Below are 22,561 nucleotides of genomic sequence, written 5' to 3'. Positions count from 1 at the left end.
ACTAATTATTTCAAGCGATACAAATTATCGTTTTGAATAAACTAAAGAGAGGTCTCCTTTGTTTTTGCTTAATCAAACACGAATAATGTTTTTTTTTTCCTTTTTCGCTCCTCCATCAAATTCCAAATAATTATGAAAATTTGTATGTAAACATAAATGTTTTGAGTGTTGCAATAATTTACAAATGTCTGGAAAGGTGTTTGAGCCATTTAAATTAAATGATAAATGAAAGCAATCCAGAAAGATCATCCCATTTTCGAGTAATCGTGTGACACGGTCGCTTTCGAGCTTCGAGCAAAAAGCAACGTGGGCTGCTCGATTCGGGTCGTGATTCGAATTTTGAGGCCATGAAAAGTCAAAGTTAACCGAACAATTTGACCATCTGCGGTCTCCGATTGCCGTAAAAAGGTCGATGTCAACGGTCGTATGGGTCAAAAAGCGTGGAGTGCATAGGAGATTGCGCCGCAAAATTGGTGGTTTTGAACTTTTGGTTTTGAAATTAACATTAATGACGTGTGCCAAGTTCTCGTCAATCCATTCCACGAGGATTAAGAAAGTGCCTGCAAAATTAAACGAGCCGGTGGCTCTACGTGTTGTGTGTGTGTGTTTTTTTTTTTATGACTCGGGAATCTTGGTACAACTGGCAGCCGCAGGATAAATCCGGGGCAAACTGATCCACCACCACAAACCAGCCGCAGATGAGTCGCGTAATGAGGACGCGGGATTTTGAACTCCTCCCTCCTCGGTGGGGGCACAAGCCCTAGCCATCACAGCTACCGCAAGCAGTAGTAGTGGCTCTATGTGTTAGTATCACTACAAACTCAAAATTGAAATATTCATGATATATATACCTTAAATTAATTTTTGTTTCACCATAACTCTCAAATTAACACGCGCGTCTCATTTACCTTAAATTAGTACACACATGTTATATTTACTTTTAAAATTTTAATTTGGAGGTAAATAAGACACTAATTTCGTGACATACAAATTAATTTATGAGTTTTTGTTACACAAAAATTAGTTTGAGATAAAATATTGTCCGTGTGTATTGATTTATAGTTTTTTTATGACATTAGCCCCTTCATTCATTAGATCAGCTCAATGATTGATTACTTGGCTATAACCAGCTACTAAGTTCAAATAATCCTCGAATTTATCAATGTCAACTTGATTAATAAAAACAGCAACCACCAATTTGGTGGGACAAAAGCTACGTGACTTTGGTGATGGAGACCTAGTGGCGTCAATTCAAAGATATTATCGACTCTTTTGGTCTATCTTCACCAATTTAAATCACAACGATCATCACATCAATACTTTTTCTGAAAAAAAAATTAATAAGCATATTATTTTGACTGTCACGTACTAATGCATTTATAATAGTACCAACTTAATTTAACATTTACATAGAAGGCGGGGAGAAATAGGCTATCAGGATTTTGGGTCCCTGCACTTAGGTAACATTCTTCTGATTTGGTTCCCTGCTCTTAGGAAAAATTCTTCTTTACCTTGATTGAGTAAGATGGACCTGAGTAGGTCCTTAAACTGCTCAAGGGGGAACACCCTCACAGAAGGGAGAACCTTCCAGGGGTGAGAGTCCCCATGTGAGGCCCCCGTATAGCTAGGAGGTTCTAGAAAAACGACCTCCCTACTGACAGGTGCGCCAAGGGACCCTTCCAAAGGGTTACCTCCCTGTCACGCCGGATCGGTGCTCTGGGCGACCTCCTTAAATGGAGGGACTATCACCACATGAAGGTGCCGGGGCCGAAAGCCCCAGTAGGCTATGAAGACTAAAAAGCATAGTAAACCAAATAATTGAAAAGCAAGAAGCATAAGTAGGATATGATCACGCCTCCGTCATTAGGCACAGAAATGTTAGTACATATTGTCATGCAATATACAGGTGCGATCGACGTTCCCACAGACATAGACAGCAGTGCTATAGGAGTTCTGCTCGCGAGCTCTCAAGGCAATTCCAGTTCATTGAGAGTGATTGGCTGATCAAGGAGAGCTTTAACAGCACTAGTTTTTTCATCTGAAGTGAAGCCATCATCATCCATGTAGAAGAAGTGCAGCACAGTGCTCATTTTCCAGAATAAGTCCTTGCACGCTCTTGGAACTATGCTATCCCTTTCTTGCAAAACCAACTTCAAGAGTTCCCTCCTTTTACTGATGATAATACTACTCATCCTCTCTGTGGCCTCCCTTTCACTGGTGCTGCTCCTGTCAAGCATCTGCAATGTCACCGCATTCAACTTCCCTTCCCTGGATTCCCTCTGCAAAGCAATGGGGACCAAACTCAGTAGAATATTGAAAACTACTGATTTAATTTAGAGGCTGGTAAGTCCTCTCTTTAGTTTCGTCTGAGAAATAGAGCTCCAACCTTGAAACCCTGCATGTCATTCAGAAGGCGCCCACAAGTGCTCATCAGCTTGAATAACTTGTGGTACTCGAGGCTTTCAACTTGCTCCTCCGAAAGTTTAGGACCAACAAGGTAGAGAGCTGGGAGAACAATAGGTCCCAAAGCAAATGAGACGTATGCATTTGCCATGTATTCATCCATCGTTGGCACTGCCTTCTTTCTAGTCCACTTGGCCTCAGTCAGCATAGACTCGAGCAATTCCAACCACTGCAGAAAAAAAAAAAAAAAAAAATAGGGTAAAAAATATCTAGAAAAGGGTGCTTCCTGGGAAACAGAAAGGATGACATAAAAGGATAATGAAGTTGCCATCCATAATATCACGTGACATTAAATTGAAATTGCATTTTCCATATGCAACTCTTTCTTAAGCAGATTTCCAGGAAAAACATAAAACATCTTAGAATAAACATGTTTCAGTAGAGATGATCAGGAAGTCCACTCACAATTTGAGACACATGACCCGTCACATTTCTTCCTTGCCATGTCACTGCTTTGTCTCCAATCTCAGAAATAGTAGAGTGAAGTGCTGAAAATATGATTTGAACTTGCTCAGAACAGCAGTCAGCACTCAAGTTTACATTCCACCTGCATCAAACCAACTCCATGCAGTTAGTCAAGTCGTTGCGCATGTGCGCACAGAAAGAGATCGAGAGAGCCAAACTTACCTTTTAACCAACCATATAAAATTTTCAAGCTCCTCCGCGGAGCCACCAACATCAAAGAAGTCGTCAACCACTGTAGTGAGGACACCATTTTTGGCCCAAGAAATGCGGGCCTCTGATAATTGAGGTGGCGAGAAGCTTGCTGCAGCAGAAAAGTAACAATATGCCAGCTTCTGTCGGGCAAATTTCAGTTTGTCTAACCTTTTCTCTTTGACCCATCTGTTGGAAAGGAAAATAAACTATAATTTAGCAAAATACTGAAGACTTTCTTAGGAGATTTCCACTATGTTTGTTAGGGGAGGGAAGAGAAAGGATGCTACGAACACAATCGTTTTTGGATGAAGGGAAAGGATGAGGAGGAATCGGTTTGTTCACTTGTACATACATTTAAATAACGCACTTACTTTTCTTCCTCCCTTGTACCCTTATATACATAAGGACTTTTATGTTATACCGCATTCTTTTCCTTTCTTTTCCCTTGCTAGCATCTAAATAATATTATAACTTAACCCTTTCAAATCCTTTCCCTTCTTTTTCCTCTTAATTAGTTAAATCTCTTTCTTTCCTTTCTAATCACAGCTACCAAACAAAATGTTAAGAGTATACAAATTCTAAATAACACACAATTAGCAGTTATGGTGATGTCGAAAGCCTTATCAAACACAAATCCCTGGCTAATTTTCACATTGTATTTGAAACTCTGATCCAGACAAGTTTGCCAAAATAATCAGTCACCACAAAATCATGCCAGGAATCCAATAAAATGGCTGTTTCCACATCCATCTACCATGATGGCTTCAGAGATGTACACCTTTCCAGATATTTGAGTTCTTCTTGGTATATTGCTTGACAGTTGTTGAAGTCATTCACTGCCAGATTCAGGAAATCTTTGTTGCAAAAGTTACAGGACCTAGCACAGGAGACAGTATCATATCAATCAAGTATAAAAGGTAATGGAACGTTGACAAACTAAAACAGAGAAAATCAATTAAGAGGGCTGTACCGGAGACCACATTTTAGAACTCTTGTACTGTCTATGTTGTAGAGCTCTATATTTCTCCTGTTTGCTACCCTTTCCAAGTTTGCATGGAGAGGAAATTTAAGTGCATCATCCACCTGAAATGTTTACTAATAATTGCTCCTGCGGTACTAACCATAAAAAATAGCAGCAGGACGAAAGTAATGTCACAATTCCTTTGTAAGATAATAGCGACAACCTGAGGAGAAAAACTACCTCTCCACATATATAACTCTCCAATCTATTGGCATGCATTTTACCAGTGTGTAAACCTTTTCTAAGAAAATCATAGGTCCAAGAGTTGATTTTATCCAGAATAATTTCATCATCATTGATGATCAGCTGTGAAGCCCTATACAATTCCAAGACAGAGCCAGCATCCTTCACATATCCTTCAAGTGTATTGCAAAATTGATCCTCTTCAGCATATTGATTTAATGCATCTACACCACATGCAAAAGAAAAATTAACATTTCATCGATCCATAACATACACATACATCTAAAGTCCAGCATTGTATCATACCTGAAGAGACATCATATCCATGGGATCGCAGCATCCTAAATGCCATTGCGGTGGTGGCAATGTCCAGAAAAATCTCTTCTTCGCCCTGCAGCCAGCATCTGTTTGTTGTCTAATGCCATAAGATAATAAAGCTAATGCTTTGTTTATATGGCAAGCAAAAAGATCGAATACTAATACTGAAATTGATCCTGGGAACTACTTGCAAATAAAGCATACTGAGTGGGTTTGCACTTGAAAAGAACAGTACCTGTACGTGTCGTCCAATACATGAATTACTTCCTTTCTGAAATAACGATCAATGCCCAATCTCTCCAAATTCTCTATCATACATAGACGAGCATATATTTCCAAAGGATAGATTGTTGGAACTGACCATAAGTAGATACACAAATGTCAATAGTTTAACCAGAGTAGACAATCATTTGAAGACTTCTGCAAAGGAGTAACCTGCATCACCAAACTTCTCTAGTACCGATTCAAGGTAGTGTAGACAACTGGCATTTTGAAGGTGAGTTAGAGCAGCAGCTGTGGTTGATGGTGAATTGAATAGTGACCCATTTTTCCGTTGATACTTCATAATCATTTCCCAGTCTGCAGAACTTCCCATTCCTTCCGCAACATAAGACAAGTATCTTCCACTGATCCCGGATAAGCCTCTAAGAAGACAAAGCACCACAGAATTCACTGATGCCTATAAATGAAGTTCATATACTGCTTTCACTATAGCTTATAAGTTTTGTGCAGTAAATATTTCACAGGAAATACAAGAACAAGCATCGATCACCAACTATAAGAACAACTTAGTTCATGATTTGCACATTGGTTAATTGAAAGAAAACCAAAACGGGAAGATCAACAATATCTTTTACCTCTTCACTTCCAAATTTCTCTTGTAAGACACAGAATCTACATCTGCAGGTCTCAGGGGTAGGTTTAAATTTAGGCAATCAGCCTGCTCAATCATGCCAGAAAGCAAAATATTGAATCCAATCGGCGTATGCTGCCTGTCATCGATTACAGAAGCAGAGTTCGATGCAATATATTCAAGGCCTGTAATCATAGTGTCATCCTTACTAATGGGTACACATATGAAAAAGATAACGGGCAAGAAAAATCTAGTTTACCTTTGTTTATCTGCCTTTCACCAACACCCCATTGCTTAAGTGCAAGGACACATGCTAAAGTCGATAACAAAGCATCCTTGATTAATAATGGATGATGATCAGGGAGACCCCAAGAACCATCACATAATTGATTATTCATCAACCAACTCACAGACCTAGGGAAAAGGGGGCTTTGTGGAGAACAAGGCGAAGGGACCATAGCCACCCAAGCAGTGTCATATGAAGAAAGAGAGAGTTCAACCTTGTTAAACATATCACTAATTCGTTCTTTACTTCCTTCGCCCAACTGCAAGGACAAACAGACATTTTCATGCAAACCATTGACTAGATATGAACTTAGGAAGAATATACGTTATAAACAACATATAGTAAGATCATCATACCGCAACGGCAACACATGATGATGATTGTTTAACTGATTTTAATCCAAAGTCTAAAGGAAATGCTCCTGGAAAAGAATTAAGATTGAATGAATCAATGAAAGAGTAAACATGAAGGACCCTAGAAAGGGCAGCTTGAATGATTCATAGTTATGGTTGGCAATAATTGATAAGGGACCAAAGCATCAGAGATAATGGAAGATGCACTGAAATAAATTCCAAAGGTACTGGAATGAGTAATGGAGACAAGATACTTAAACAAGAATGTCATGCCCTCCACTGCTCCATGAAGTACTGGCTCGAAACAACAATTATGCACAGAACCAAATGAAGTGTCACTACCCTAACCCCATCAACATGAGGCCTACACAGACAACAAAGTTGCATTTTCACTATTTAGTTCTGAGAAGAACTATATTCACTTGTAGCTTCCTGCCTAGCAACACACTTCCGAAACTTATGTCCTCATTGATGAAAATATCTTACTGAATATGCTCCATTAGGTAGATAGTTTATTCTAAAATACGTTGGAAAACAAGAGTCAGGGTTTCATTGGGTATCCCATCTCTTCATGGGGTAGACACTTCGAATGTGATGGTAGTAATGTGTGTATGCACCTAGAATAACCTCTGTACTCTGTAAGAAGAAGAGAAGAGTTAAATTTGAAGATTCCAAGATAAAGATATCCTCCACAAGTTCGCCTGCATATTGGTGCTTCCAATCCTCCAGTCTTCCACAAAAGCAATAAGGACTAGGTCAATCTTTATGACTTCCATTTTCCTTACGCTTGCTTACTTTAGGTGAGACATAATCTATTTATAGGATCACTGAATGATGGTATTTGTCAAAACTAAAACATAATATTAAAAATGATCAAATATGAGCACATAATGAAGAGGTGCCAGAAACTTTGATGTTGCTCATATCCAGTGGAATGTGTAAGGATCAGATAAAGCAGATACACTCAAAAGCCTGATTAGCAGCAGCCAGAAATCTTTAAAATCGTGTGTGTGTGTGTGTGTGTGTGTGTGTGTGTGTGTGTGACTGAGAGAGAGACAGAGACCGAGAGACAGAGAGAGAGAACCTGATATAGGAGCAGACAACCCACGAATAGAGAAATGTGAGTGTGCCATGGTAGAACAGTATGAGAATAATCAGCAGCACCTGTATGAAGATGTAGTTTGTCATCCATTATAGAGACTACATCAATTTGTTCATAAAAGTGTTTTACACACGCGCACAGAGAGAGAGATAGAGAGAGAGAGAGATTATCAAACAAATATTAAAGACAATGAGACACCAAATGCCTTCTGAAGTTGTAATTCAATACAGTGCAGCAACTGCAAGATGCACATCGTAAAAGATTGGGTTTAAGAAGCTAGAAAACTCTGTAGGCATAACAATTGAAGAACTCACCAGCTTTATCCGCTAGTTTCTCCTCAGCTCCAACTCGAATGCAAGTTAATCTCTGCTAGGGACAGGGACAACAAGCACAATGCTAACAATTAGAAGAAGACCTAGATCTCCTTGTACTAGAGCCACATACAGCAGTGACTCGTAACCTGGACCGCAATGTCGAGCCACTAAACACCATACAAAAAGAACAAATGGACATACCAAAACACATGATGGACGAGAAGACAGACGATCAACCATGCCACTCGAATGCTGCAATATCAACTCATTAGGCCAGCCTAGCAGTTATATAGCGGTAGACAATAGTCAAAAGAAATATGTATTTTACTAGTTGGGCATAAGCAACAAAGAGCTTGATGACAAAGCTTGATGTTCAAGGGGAATCTTCATTCTTTTGCAGCTGGGTTCCATCTAGTGGAGCCGCCATATGCTCTTACATCCCCAGAAAACGCATCCCATATTTCAGGGGCAGTTAAAATTTGCAGACCCTTTTGGCCGTCCTATATATATACATCATTTCTGCACGAGGAACCAGTCGCGGGGGGGGAGATCACAAGTAGGTGAAGCATTTCAACTAACGAGCTGTTCACACGAGACGGAGAGACAGAGAACCTGTGAGACTGCTGGAATTTGTGAGAGCCGAGGTGAGAACAAAGAGAGGAACAATATGACGATCACGCTTACTTCGAAGTTCTATCTTTTTTGTATTTTTAATTAGCATCATCACTCTGACCCAAAAATAAAAAATAAAAAAAAATAGAACTAGTATCATCACGCCGCACGCGCGGTGAATTTTATAGTCTTTTAAAATGTTGGAAATTAAAATGATAAAAAAAAGTTCTAGAGATGTGGACCCTCAAGCGAATGCGAAAAGAATACTTTCTTTTTGTCGTTTTTCCATTAAATTTAATATACCACTTAATCTTAAGAGTTTTAAATTTCAGCATTTTTAGGCGACACTCAAAAGAAGGGTATTTTGTATTATGAATAGTCAAAGTTCCTACCCAAAACCTCCTCATCCATCCTTCTTATTATGATTGCGAAACAGAGAAAAACCACACAAATGATTTATGTACTATTATTCAATGTGCAATGTTGCATGATCCCTAAACTTTGGTCCAACGGACGATGTCGTCCCAAAATTATTTTTCATTATTCATGTTATTCATGAAATATTAATAAATATTCGATATATTTTCTAAACTATATGCTTATATTCAAAAGTTTAGAGACCTATTAAACATTGAATCGAAATTCAAAATTCATATCGAATAAATTAAAAGTTCAGGAATGACATTATATATTATATTACAATTCAAAGATGACATTATACATTCAACTAAAGTTCATGAAGTATTTATATCATTTTCTCTCATGAAAACACGCCATGATCACAACCCAACCTTGTAAACAGAAAAATTTTCTTTCAATGTCGTCCATCCTTAAAATATCAATTCAGTTGTTGAAAGTACTTTTTGGGCGTTCGAAACGGTAATTATATCAAAGATGACTCTATGTCGCACTCAATTTCACTTTCATCAGCACCTAATTTGTAACACCAACATTTCAAAAACCATCATTACCGTCACCTCCACCATCTATCACGGTCCAGATTAATTATTCTATGTGTACTTAAAGGTCATCAAACACACTGAAGGACTTTGCCCTGAAAATTTCAATTTTCACCATTTTTTCACCAGCGATTGTCTGCACCAAATAAGATCGATCGTTCATGTTCACGATGCTAATGTCGAAACAATCTGTTCAACGGTTTCTTTAAGCATCCTTTCTCTTTCTTTTCCAAGAGCGACGGATTAGTCTTGGTGAAGCTCGGTCTCTTCAATATCCATTCATTATGGTACCATGTCAATTTGGAACTCACCTTCATCTGTCGATTTTTTTAATTCCGCAGCCAAAAGGAATGTGTAGTAAACAAATATAAGCAGCAGACAACTGCGTTGGTTGCCTGAAAGACTTTTGGAGTGTATCCAAGGAAAATGTCTGAGAATCTGTTTCTCAGATGCCTGGAGCATTTTGTGCATAATAAATTACAAAGATGCTCATCCAGTGATATCACATGCTTTCATTTTGTTCTCTTCTTGTCTGCTTCCGTTTAACTGCACCGGTTTCCTTCAATATTGAGAGACTTGGGAGGGAGTAGGAAAAGATGGAATTGCACCCCATGAATGCATATGCACCCTCTCTGCATCTGAAATTGTTAAGAAAATCCGACAACATCCAAGAGAAAAGAAGTATTTTCTTCGGTAACAGAGTGAGTTTTCTAGAATCAATGTTTAGTTGGTCAGCAATTCATCATGTTCTTGGGTAATTTGTCCAATCTCCAGAAAGTAAGCTTGAAACCTATCAGAAGTTAGTCAAGTTACTCAGGAAACGTAACCGGTAACTCCGCTTTTTTGTGTAACAAAGCAAGTTATTTTGCATTTTATGTATTCTTCCCTGGAATCTCTAAAAGCTCAACAATGGAATACACAAAACAAGCTCCGTTGGACATCCTAAGGTGAACTGAAACCGTCGTCCTGCCGGTAAAAAAAAAATGCAACACAGCGATCAATTTCCAAAACAAGTCCTTGCAAGGTCTTGGAATTATATGCTCTCCTTCTCTTGCAAAACCAACTTTAAAAGCTTTCTCGTCTCATCGACGGCCATCCGGCTGATCCTCTGGATGGCCTCTTCTTGACTGGTGCTGCTCCCATCAAGCATCTGCACCATCACGGCAGTCGGCTTCCCTTCCTTGGATTCCCTCCGCAAAGCAAACGGGAACCCCCATAAAAGATAACTTTCGAAACATATCGAAAAGCCAGTTAAGTTAAATCGAAAGAGGCTGCTAATTCCTGTCTCACCTCGGCACCCCATCTGTTGTTCCAAAGATGCCCGAAGGTACTCACTGCCCCGAAAAAATAGTGGAACTCAAGGCTTTTGATCAGCTTCTCCGAAAGTCTAGGACCGGCAAGCCAGGAGAAGGATAGGGCCCAAACCAAATGAGACGGATGCGCCATGTACTCATCCATCTTGGGCACTGCTTTGGTTCTTCTCTACTTCTCGTAGGTCCACATTGACTCGAGCAAATCTGACCACTGCAATGAAGTTTAAGCTGGAGACTTTTGATATATCCAGAAAGGAGAAGCGAGTGGCATTTCACCCGGTTAAATGCAGGTTCGTTCGGATTGCGCATATAAGACATCTTAGGACAACAATAATGAGGCAAAGATGATCAAGAGAGGTGATCTCATTATTTGAATCACATGAACCGTCACGTCTCTTCCTTGCCATGCGATCAATTTGCAGCCGGTCTCTGAAGTAGTGAAGTGCTGAAAATATGATTTGAACTTCCTCAGAACAGCAGTCAGCACTCACATCTCCGCCCCACCTTCATCAAACCATATCCAGACAGCAAATAGGTCGACATATGCCCACTCGCTCGTTCAGTCGCTCAATCACAAAGAAAGCTGGGCTTACTTTTTAAACAACTGTAAAAGCTTTTCGAGCTCCTCCGCTAAACCAACAATATTAAAGTACTCATCGAACCGATGTGAGCAGAGCAGCAAAGGCATGCATCCAATAGTTGAGGGGGGAATGGGTTGCTGCAGCAGAGAAGTAACAATATGCTAGCTTATGCCGGGTAAATTTCAGCTTGTCCAACTTTTAAACCATCGGAAAGCAAAACAAAACTTTCAGCTGCAGAAATATATTTGAAGGCGGACGTCCCCCGGAGATTTAGCTTGTAGCTCTCTAAAATATCTGTATCTCACACAAAAAACTCTCATGAATAACATAAAAATTAACCTCAGGGTGATGTTTAAAGCCATATCAGACATGAGCCTCTAGTTAATTCCCAGGTTGTATCTGAAAGATTCAGGTACTGCTTTAACCCAAAGGATCAAATCCTATAAAAGTGGCAGTTTCCACATCTACCATGATGAATATAGAGATATATACGTTTCCATATACTTGAATTCTTCTTGGCATATTGCTTGACACATATTGAAGTCGTGCATTGCCAGATTCAGAAAATCTTTGTTGCGGAAGTTATGGGAACTAGCATAGGACACAAGTAAATATGAGTGAACGTCAATAATCTAAACCAGACACCAGCAAATAAGGGGGCTATACTGGAGTTCACATTTTAGAATCCTCGTACTGTTGGTGTTGTGGAGCTGTATATTTCTCATGTTTGCTGCCCTTGTCAAGCTTTCTTCCAGAGGAAATCTGAGAGCATCATCCACCTGAAATGATTGCTAATAAAATCTCTTGGAGAACTGACAACCAAAAAATAAATAAAAAAATGGCAGGATGAAAAAGATAGCAACATCGGAACTGTTCTTGGTACATATGGAAAAGAATATCAAGGGGAAAATCTACCTCTCAACACATATCGTCCTTGAGTCTATCAGCATGCATTTTACCAGCGAGTAATCCCTTTTTAAGGAAATCACCAGTCCAAGAATTGATCTTATCCAGTATAATCTCACCACATGATCAGCGGTGAAGCCCTGTACAACTCCAAGACAGAGCCAGCATCCTTCACACCTCCTTCAAGTGCATTGCAAGAACATGTCCTCATCAGCAATTGACTTAATGCATCTATCCAAATGGAAAAAAGTTGGTAATTTTTATGATAATGACTTTCCATTGATCAATAGCACAGCTAAATAAGTTATCTGAAGAGACATTGTATCCGTGGGAGCATAGTATCCGAAATGCCATTGCTGAGGTGGCGATGTGCTGAAATATCTCTTCTTCCCCCCTGCAGCCAGCATCTGTGAGTTGTCCATTGCCATAAGATGAGAAGCTCATGCTTTATTTGGGATGTTTAAAGACATTGAATGCAGCAGAGTGGGTCTGCGCTCAAGAAGAACCGGTAGATAGACTATTTAAAAACTGCTTTTTTACGCAATGAATTATAAACCATTTCATAAACATTCGATTGATCTTAAAGTCACAGTCACTCTAGTCTCTAACCCAGCTTTGACGTTTTGCAGTTCCAAACCATACGTTACCAATCATTTAACTTACCGCATTTTACAGCCCAAAATAACTGCAGTTCAACATTCGTACCTTTACCAAAAAAAAAAAAATAACTGCAGTTCAACCAGAGATACCTTTCGGACCAAAAGAAAAAAAAAAGAGATACCGGGGGCTCTAAAGCACTGTAGCTGAATTTTTAAACCCTCATAATAGAAACACAACTTGTGAGAAGGTTTTTCCATATGAAATTTTGGATATTCACCCGTGGCATAACCACAACTTTCACTGATCTATGCTGTTAATTGACCAGATTATTTTTTAAGAAAAAAGCCTGATGGCCTACTTCAATCTCAGACTTAGAAAAAAAATCCATGACAAGCACATGCATATTTAGAATACTCTCTTATCACACATTAGTATAGATAAACACAATCATAATATATGATGGGGAGGATATTTGAAATTTTACAGTCTAAAGATTTCAATGACAGTTCATGAGAGTGACTGGTTGACCAAGGAAAATGCTCTCTCTCTCTCAAGCTAATTACAGTTCACTGAACGTGATTGGTTGATCAAGGAGAGCTTTAACAGCACTAGTCTTTTCATCTGAAGCGAAGCCATCAGCATCCATGTAGAAGAGGTGCATCACGGCGCTCATTTTCCAAAATAAGTCCTTGCAAGCTCTTGGAATTATGCTATCCTTTTCTTGCAAAACCAACTTCAAGAGCTCCCTCCTCATACTGATGATGATACTGCTGATCCTCTCGATTGCCTCCCTTTCACTGGTGCCACTCCCGTCAAGCATCTGCAATGTCACTGCATGCAACTTCCCTTGCTTGGATTCTCTCTGCAAAGCAACGAGGATCAGTGTTTAAAAGAATGTCAAAAGCTACTGATTCGATCAAGAGGCTGGTAAGTCCTCTATTTAGTTCCATGTAAGAAATAGAGTTCCGACCTCATAACTCTGAATATCATTCAGAAGGCGCCTGCAAGTGCTCATCAGCCTGAATAAGTTGTGGTACTCAGGGCTTTCAACCTGCTTCTCTGAAAGTTTGGGACCAACAAGGTAGAGAGCCGGGAGAACTGTAGGCCCCAAACCAAATGAGACATGCATTAGCAATGTATTCATCCATTGTTGGCACTGTCTTCTTTCTCGCCCTCTCAGCCTCGGTCAACATAGACTCAAGCATCTCTAACCACTGCAGAGAAAAACTAGGGTGAACATAGAAAAGGGTGCTTACTGGGCGACAAAAAGAGCATAAAAGGATAAGGCAGTTGACATTCATAATGTCACATGATGTTAAATTGAAATCAACTCTTTCTCATGCAGATTTTCAGGAAAAATGTAAGACATCGTGGTATAAACATGATAAAAGTAGAGATGATCGGGAAGTCCACTCACAATTTGAGCCACATGAATTGTCAAGTTTCTTCCATGCCATGTAACTGCTTTGTCTCCTGTCTCAGAAATAGTAAAGTGCTGAAAATATGATTTGAACTTGCTCAGAACAGCCGTCAGCACTCAAGTTTACATTCCACCTGAATTAAACCATTTCCATACAGCTAGTGAAATAGTTGCGCACGTGCACATGGAAAGAGACGGATAGAACCAAACTTACTTTCTAAGCAATCGTATAAGAGCTTCATTCCCCTCTGCAGAGCCACTAACATCAAAGAGGTCATCAGCCACTGTTACGACAACACTATTTTTGGCCCAAGAAATGTGGGTATCCAATAGTTGGCGGGCCAAAAATGTTTCAGCAGCAGAGAAGTAACAATATGCCAGCTTCTGTCGGGCAAGTTTCAGTTAATCTAACTTTTTCTCTTTAACCCATCCGTCAGAAAGGAAAAGAAACTTATAATAATACAAAATACTGAAAAAATATGTTAGGAGATTTCCGCTATGTTTGTTAGGAGGGTTTGGGAGGGAAGAGAAAGGATGCAAAAAAACATAATGGTATTTGGATGGAAGGAAGAAAATAGAGGAAAGGATTAGGAGGGATTGGTCAGTTCACTTTTATGGACATTTCAAATTCCTAAAAATCTCTTCAAATCTGGAGGAACTATCATATATCAGTGAACATTCTTCTTTCTTACTCATACCCCTACTTTACGTCTATATATAAAATACAGAAGCAAATTTATGATTATGTCATGATGCATTCTTGTCCTTTCTTTTCAATAACTAGCATCCGAATAATATAGTAACTCAATTCTTTCAAATCCACTCTTATTTTCCCGCATAATTACTAAAATCTCTTCTTTTCCTTATAACCACCCCTACCAAACATAATGTTAGACTATACACGATTTAAACAGCATACAGTTAGCAGTTATGGTGATGTTGAAAGCCTTATCAAACATGAACAGGTAGCTAACTTTCACATTGTATTTGAAACTCAGATCCAGATCAAGTTTTGCCACGAGAATCAGTTACTGCAAAATCACACCAGAAAACCATTAAAAGGCTGTAACTACATCTATCTACCATAATGATTTCAGAGATGTACACCTCTTTAGATATTTGAATTCTTCTGGTCATATTGCTCAACAGTTGTTGAAGTCAATCACTGCCAGATTTAGGAAATCTTTGTTGCAAAAATTATAGGACCTAGCATAGGAGAAAAGTATTGTATCAATCAAGTATGGAAGATAGTGGAATGTTGACAAACTAAAACAGATAAAACCTATTAAGGGTGCATTTGGGAGAAGCTTTTCCAAGTGGCTTTGGGCATCAAAAGCCCCTTGGGCCAAAATAAAGGTGTTTGGGAAAAAATTTGGAAGTCCCGTTAAGGCAAAGTTGGCATTTGTAAGGCTGAGCGGAGACCACATTTTAGAACTCTCGTGCTGTCTATGTTGTAGTTCTCTATATTTCTCCTCTTCGCAACCCTTTCCATGTTTGCATGCAGAGGAAATCTAAGAGCATCATCCACCTGAAATGTTTACTGATAATTACTCCAAGGGAACTAACTATGAAAATAGCAGCAGGAAGAAAATGACATCGCATTTTCATTTGCAAGTTAATCGCGCAACCTCGGGAGAGAAACTGCCTCTCAACGCATGTAACTCTAAAGTCTACTGGCATGCATTTCACCAGTGCGTAAACCCTCTCTAAGAAAATCACTGGTCCAAGAGTTGATTTTATCCAGAATAAGTTCATCATCTTGGATGATCAGCTGTGAAGCCCTATACAGTTCCAGATACAGCCAGCATCCTTCTCGTGTCCTTCAAGTGTATTGTAAAATTGATCCTCTTCAGCAAATTGATTTAATGCATCTAAAACACGTGTAAAAGAAAAATTAGCATTTCATCGATCCACAACATAGCTTATTATCTAAAGGCCAGCATAGCATCATACCTGAAGAGACATCATATCCATGGGATCTCAGTATCCTAAATGCCATTGCAGAGGAGGCAACATCCAGAAATTTCTCTTCCTCGCCTGGCAGCCAGCATCTGTTTGATGTCATAAGATCATAAGCTAATGCTTTGTTTATTTGGAAGATAAAAAGATAACATACAAAGACTGAAATTGATCCTGGGAACTATTTGCAAATAAACCATTCCGAATGGGTTGTCACTTGGAAAGAACAGTACCTGTACGTGTCATCCAATGTGTCAATTATTTCCTTTCTGAAATGACAATTGATGCCCAATCTTTCCAAATTCTCTGTCATACATAGACGAGCACATATTCCCAAAGGATAGATCGTTGGAGCTGACCATAAGTAGATACGCTAATATAAATAAATTATCCATGGTACACAATCATTTGAAGACTTCAGCAAAGGAGTAACCTGCATCACCAAATTTCTCTAGTACCAATTTGAGGTAACGTAAGCAACCAGCATTCTGAAGGTGAGTTAGAGCAGCAGCACCGGTCGATGGCAAATTGAACAGCGACCCATTTTTCCTTTGATGCTTCATAATCATTTCCCAGTCAGATAGACTCCCCATTCCTTCCGAAACATGAGACAAGTAGATTCTGCTTCCCTCTGACAAGCCTCTAACAACAGCAAAAACGCACTGTAGCTTACAGTTTTGTGCAATTAAATAGTAAATAGGCAATAATCCATCCCAGCAAAAGCTACTTATTATTTTTTTGCCGCATTGCTCAATCGAAAGAGAACTGAAGCAGGGAAGTTTGACACTTTCTAATTACCTTTTCGATTCCAAATTTCTCTCGTAAGACACAGAATCCAAATTTGCAGATCTCAGGGGAAGGTTCAAATTTAGGCGACTGGCCTGCTCATCATACCAGAGAGCAAAATATTAAATCTGATCGGCGTGGCCTTTCATCGGCTAAAGAAGCAGAACTTGAAGCAATGTACTCAAGGCCTGAGATCACAATGCGCATCCTTATGAAAGGGCTTGTGAAAAGAAAGATTAACCGGCAAGAAAAATCTAATAAACCTACCGCAGTTTATCTGCCTTTCCCCAACGCCCCATTGCTCAAGTGCAAGGTCGATAACAAAGCGTCCTTGATCAACAACAGATGACGGTTACGGATGATGGTCAGGGAGACCCCAAGAACTGTTACGTAATTAATTATTTAGTAGCCAACTCAAAGACCTTGGAAAACCGTGGCTCTTTGGAGAACCAGGGGAAGGGACCATAGCCACCCAAGCAGTGTCATACGAAGAGATAGAGAGCTCGACCTTGTTAGACATATCTGTTATCCGTTCTTTACTCACTTCAGACAACTGCAAGAGCAAAACAGACATTTTCTTCTTCATCATCGACAAGATATCACATTAAGGAGAGACATAAACCATATGGCAAGATCATTGTACCGCAATGGAAACACGTGATGGAAGTGATTGTTTATCTAGTTTCGATTCGAAGTCCAAAGAAACTGCTCCTGGAAAAAGAACAGGGCTGAATAAAAGAGTAAACACATGAAGGACCCTATGATGGGGCAGCGTAAAAGTGGTGCACCAGTGCAAGGGAGGGGGAGGGAGAGAGATAGAACCCGATACAGAAGAAGCAAAGAACCCAAAATTGTTGGAATGTGAGAGTGAAACGGCAGAATAGTAAAGGGTTAGCGGAGCCAAACTGAATGTCTGTGCACAGAGAGAGAGAGAGAGTCCGTGAAATTGCTGGAAGTTGAGAACAGGGAGAGGCTGAAGAAACAGCGCGACGACGACCTTGTGAAACTTCGAAGATGCCATGCACGTAGACACAGGCTATCTATAATCTGCTTTTCTTATTTTCATAAATTGATTCAAGCACAACGAATTAGCGAAAGGACAACATTGAAATTACAGTGATTGATATTCTAAATCGATTTAAGAGCAATTCTTTTTGGACTTTTGGATTTGATCTGATTACTAAATTATCTAATCATAGATTGTCATATCACCCAATATATAATTTGTAGTCTGTTCCGGGAAAGTTTTGTACCTTCTGAAGATGCTCAGCGAATACAATCAAAGGCTTTTCATATGCTCTTGTTGTCTCTCGTCTTTTCTTCGCTTCCATGAAACAAGCAAATGTCCTTTCCTTTTTTCTCATGATATCATCCATGCGACTCAGCTACACCAATTAAAACCCTGATGTTCAGCTGTGCATTCTGGTTGTCCTCATCAGCAAAAGCCGACCGAGAGATATATTAGTTTACCAGAAGGACAATATTATTCGAAAAGTTCAAGGGCTTGTTGATCCAAAGCGATTACAATTCAGGGATCGATTAGAAATCCCAACAATACATAGTTTAGAGATTCGCAGTCGCATTACTCGTCTTCCATAGCTTCTAATAGTTGATTCATTGCTCGAAAAATTTCTGAGGAAATTATTTTATGTCCGTTCTCCTCTATTCGATGATCATTCACAAAGGTTTTGGAGCAGAGAAAATACGAAAACTCCAGAGACAACCTTATCATTTGCTACAATGAAATGCCTAATTATACAAAGATCTTAATTTCGTGGAAGATTGAGGAAAGGCAATTTAGGTAAGCATGTGTGCACGCTCACACGTGCTTCTCATTGTGCATCAGGAACTTCGCCGTCGAGGTTGTTATTGTTGAACATAATCCTGGGCTTTCCCATACTGAAATTGAGCACTCTGGCATTCATGTTGTACTTGATCTCTCCGTCGTACAACAGCTTCCTTATGTAGTGCTCTACATCTGACCCGATCAGCCGAAGAGTATACTCCGTCAGTGGCGCACCCTAGCATCGGGAATCCCAGCAATTTCATCAGTTTATAATTCGTCAAAAGTGCCTACTGATTGTAATGTAGCATGATGTATTGAGTACTAGCAGTAGTCTGGTTTGTGCCGACATACAACATGAACAGGGCCATCCTTTACTCTCCCCGTAAAATCATAAAAAATGAGATTATAAACGACAGGTCAGAGCGGTTGTGTAAGCGATACTACGAACTGCAAAGCGATGCACACGCAAGGAAGACCCCATCTATGCTTTCTCGATACCATTTCATGTGACTTTGCATAACGATGAGAAAATTCAAGAAACCATCTCATTGAAAATTGAAGATTCCTCACTCCCGTAGGGAAAAGCAATGCTTCATTCATCGAAAAGGGGGTACGATACCTCGTAGTGATCAACGAGCTCCTGGAAGCAGGCGTAGACCTTGTTGCAGGTCTCCGAGGACCACACGAACTCATTGGTCGGGTCTAGGATGAGGGTGAGCTTGTCCATCTGGCTCTGGTCGAACTCGCAGGTGACCGGGTCGATGTACGCGGCGTAAATCCTCACGTGCCGCGTCGCGCTGCTCAGCCACTGCCCCCCGTACTCGCGGCTCATGTTCTTGCTCTTAACGTTCACCTGCGGCTCGACCGGCCTCAGTCTCGTCCCTTCCGGCTGCTTCGCCTTCTCTTGTCCTGGGGCGGCTGCTTCTTGTGCCTTCATGTCTTCTTGTTCTTGGACTTGTGCTTGCTGCTGAGCTGAAATGGTGAATGGACTGCTGTTGCTGTTGCTTTTGCTGAATTTATTGCCTTTTCCTAGCCAGCCTAACATGGAGAACTTGGTGGATGCCATGTAAGAGGATGATGCTGCCATTCTTTGAATTGTTGCTCTTCAAGGAACAGTATTTCTGGGTACTTGAGTTTCTTTTCTTTCTTTTTTTCCTTTCTTTTGGCAACAAGTTTTACTGTATTTTGCACGAAAAGTAGGATTGTGGGAGTGTTTGGAGGCATTGCACTGGCAAGGCTCAATGAGAATTGGTGATCCATTAATCTTGTGGATAAGGTTTCTCGCAAATGGCGACGATGTGCATGCCCGGTTTGTGGTTAAGACAATTTCAGAGAGGAAAAACAGAAAAAAAAAAAAAAAAAAAAAAACGATTTTCTTATTAGAGAAAATAAAAGAAAAAAGGAACACTTGAGAGACCACGGTCTTGCGGTGAAATGCCCTTTTGATGTCTGCTACCGGAGAACATAGTTCGAAATAAAATTGAACTAATGTCATTCATCTGCTGTAAAAATGCACACGCCGGGAACTTGAACTTCTTTTCATTCTCTGCACCATTGATTTAGCATCAAAAACATACTTCAGAAGCAGCTTTCCTTGAATAATCACAAGTTCTATTTCCAAGTCAAACGTTTGCCATGAACGAAATTCCATGATTCAGACAATGAGCGGTGGTCGGGGTCGGTAAATAACGGGGTAATCTCCTAGTGTTCGTGGTAGTTCTCTTCAATTTACAAGCAGTGGAAAAATTACTGGATCCACAGAAATCGATATGAGCGAATTACCAACAGCGGATACCATCCACTAGCTCACCGCTACAAAGCTTCTTAGCTGCTTAACCTCATTATCGCGGCTTTCAGCTAATAATAATCACTTTAATCGATTCAATGAATGACCGACATATTAAACAACAAAAACCCAATAATAACCGAACGAAAATTTAATTGCAGATTCCTAGACTCTTAAAACTGAAGGCACAGTCGACACGAAGAATTGCACAAATTAAAACCTCTTTCGTACATGGCACAAAAAAGAATGCCGTTTTTATCTTGACTTCAGGTGAAGATGGTGATCATCGGATACTCCAAGATGATTTTCCTTCCACTCGCCACAGTATTATATGAACGCCACTAAAATATGGTAAGATCAAAGTAAGCAGATTGCTCTGTTCTTTTCCCATTTGAACAGAGTCGTAACGGATCAACACATCCAAATCCGCATGTCATTTAGTCTCTTAAATTAACACACGATACAATACACCGATTCCCATTCCAACAGGACATCTGAACATGGAAATCAAGTTCTCTACGTTCAGTCACTTGTGAGAGCAAAAGCTTTCGGATCAGTCGCATCTTGTTCCTTCATTTCTAAGCAAAATCTATATTTCCTCTTCAACCGAAGGAAGTTGACTGCAACCGGAATTTCATCTTCCTCTCAGAATAACAACAAATGGAGGATTAGCATGAGATACTACCTTATGGTGCAGATGGAACGCTGCACAACCTTTAGTCGTCCAGAAACTCCAGCTATATTCCTATCAACAATACCCCTTTACCCGCTACAAAGCCGGATCAAGTCCACTCAACGGTAAAATAAGGTAATTTCACGGGGGCTTATGTTGTCTTATTGCCAGCCTTGACATGGCGTCGTAAATTTCATTCTATAGATATCCAAGATGGCATCTTACCGAGTTTTCAAATCATTAGTTTGGTCCCAGAAACGACCTACTCAGCAAGCATGACTTTCAGACTAAGCTCCAACTCTATGCAAATAACCAAGTGCTAGGAGTGTAAGAGAAAAAAATTCGGCAAATGTGCACCAGGGGAATAGCTTCTCTTGTGCGAAATTAGTCCGAGACACTGAGTCCATGCAAATGAATATCCTCACTCACGCATTGCACAATCGAGGAATAATCAAAAGCAAAGAGCCTCAGCAAATCATTAACACTCCCACCCCAAAAAAAAAAAGGCAAGCCTACAAACCCACAGACACTGCCCCGCCCACCTCTCCTCCCCCACCCCACCCCCTCCCGCCCGCCCCCCGCGGCAATACGAAGAGGACAAAAAAATATGTTTCAAATTCCAGTTTTATAAACTGAGGTGGCGTGCTCATTATATATTTAAAAAACAGAAGCATGTCTGACGAACATATTGTCACTTTAAAAAAAGGACCAACCAATTAGGAGATAATATCAGCAACACAAGTACGGCTACGATCCTAGTATAGCCTTATGCAAAGAGGACTAAAGTTACGGTTGGCCGTGACTGTAATTCCCTCCAGTGTCATAATACCTCCTACAAATCATTCTAAATAAAAAAGAAACTGCAAATACACATAGGAATGCATTTAATACCTCCAAAATGGATAGCAATTAGAGCTAAAATATGTGATTATCTTTTAAAAACATTACGTTTTCCAGCATTACTAGATTAATCCATCTTCATGACAAGGGCAATTCAAACTCTTGAGCATTCAAACTAATCTCAAGGTCACCAATGTCCCTCACAATGCAATTTCGCGGTGGGTCTGACCCTACAAAGGTGGCTCCAGAGATACGAGGCATGGATCGAATTCAAGACCCCAGACCTTCCAAATTAATGCATAGGTCAAACATTGCTCTTCAGGAAAAGCCCTTAAGATTAATCAACCTTTCATTATCATCACCGCCAGAAATTAGTCGCAAGGGTATTCCACAACAAAGGGTGGTTGCAGAGTTGCAGCAAGATTAGGCAACCGTACACTTGCAAGATTAAAGGAAAATGCGGCTGGCAAAGTGGGACTCAACTACGTTATTCTTCTTTAAGTAAATAATAACGAATCTGTCGGATCATGAGTCTTTCAGAAACTTCACAACAAGACATTGCTTCCGTACGTAATATGTTCTGCAGGGGATTGCAAAATCTGGAGTGTGTAGGTAACAAGTGGGATGGCACCAAACCTTTTCCCCATTTCTTTTCATCTATCGGGGGATAAAATGTTGTACTGCAGAGACCGGCTTATAACATATGTGATGTCCAAGAGAAAGAAAAGGCGAACTAAGTTATTAAAAAAAAAAAAAAAAATCGGTTAGAAGGATACAAAGTCATTAAAGC

General features: G+C 39.9%; 2 protein-coding genes and 1 pseudogene across 6 annotated transcripts; all 3 read right to left on the bottom strand.

The window, feature by feature from the left end:
- Positions 1-1,818: 1,818 nt before the first annotated feature.
- On the bottom strand, positions 1,819-8,280 carry LOC104450546 (ent-kaurene synthase, chloroplastic). 5 transcript variants are annotated; one of them, XM_018876416.2, is made up of 17 exons: positions 8,163-8,280; positions 7,752-7,802; positions 7,551-7,605; positions 7,219-7,298; positions 6,138-6,202; positions 5,755-6,040; positions 5,500-5,680; positions 5,078-5,286; positions 4,878-4,998; positions 4,631-4,728; positions 4,322-4,548; positions 4,091-4,203; positions 3,899-3,997; positions 3,091-3,306; positions 2,869-3,010; positions 2,387-2,632; positions 1,819-2,279 (listed from the first exon to the last, which is right to left on the bottom strand). In XM_018876416.2, exons 4-17 carry the CDS (start codon positions 7,265-7,267, stop codon positions 1,968-1,970), a joined length of 2,364 nt encoding a protein of 787 aa, XP_018731961.2. In that variant the 5' UTR covers positions 7,268-7,298; positions 7,551-7,605; positions 7,752-7,802; positions 8,163-8,280; the 3' UTR covers positions 1,819-1,967. The 5 variants fall into 5 exon arrangements, with proteins under 5 accessions (XP_018731961.2, XP_010063445.2, XP_010063446.2 ...); XM_010065143.3 differs by having other exon boundaries at positions 7,551-7,602; XM_010065144.3 differs by having other exon boundaries at positions 7,879-8,254.
- A 4,786-nt stretch (positions 8,281-13,066) lies between these two features.
- LOC104452206 lies at positions 13,067-17,272 on the bottom strand (annotated as a pseudogene).
- A 1,043-nt stretch (positions 17,273-18,315) lies between these two features.
- On the bottom strand, positions 18,316-19,712 carry LOC104450545 (NAD(P)H-quinone oxidoreductase subunit M, chloroplastic). The gene is made up of 2 exons (XM_010065141.3): positions 19,092-19,712; positions 18,316-18,707 (listed from the first exon to the last, which is right to left on the bottom strand). The coding sequence occupies exons 1-2, from the start codon at positions 19,557-19,559 to the stop codon at positions 18,519-18,521; spliced, it is 657 nt and encodes a 218-aa protein (XP_010063443.2). The 5' UTR covers positions 19,560-19,712; the 3' UTR covers positions 18,316-18,518.
- Between the last annotated feature and the right edge of the window lie 2,849 nt (positions 19,713-22,561).

This window comes from Eucalyptus grandis, chromosome 6 (genome assembly GCF_016545825.1).
Source record: "Eucalyptus grandis isolate ANBG69807.140 chromosome 6, ASM1654582v1, whole genome shotgun sequence".
Taxonomy (NCBI): Eukaryota; Viridiplantae; Streptophyta; class Magnoliopsida; order Myrtales; family Myrtaceae; genus Eucalyptus; species Eucalyptus grandis.
This window is presented reverse-complemented; position numbering and strand designations above follow the sequence as displayed.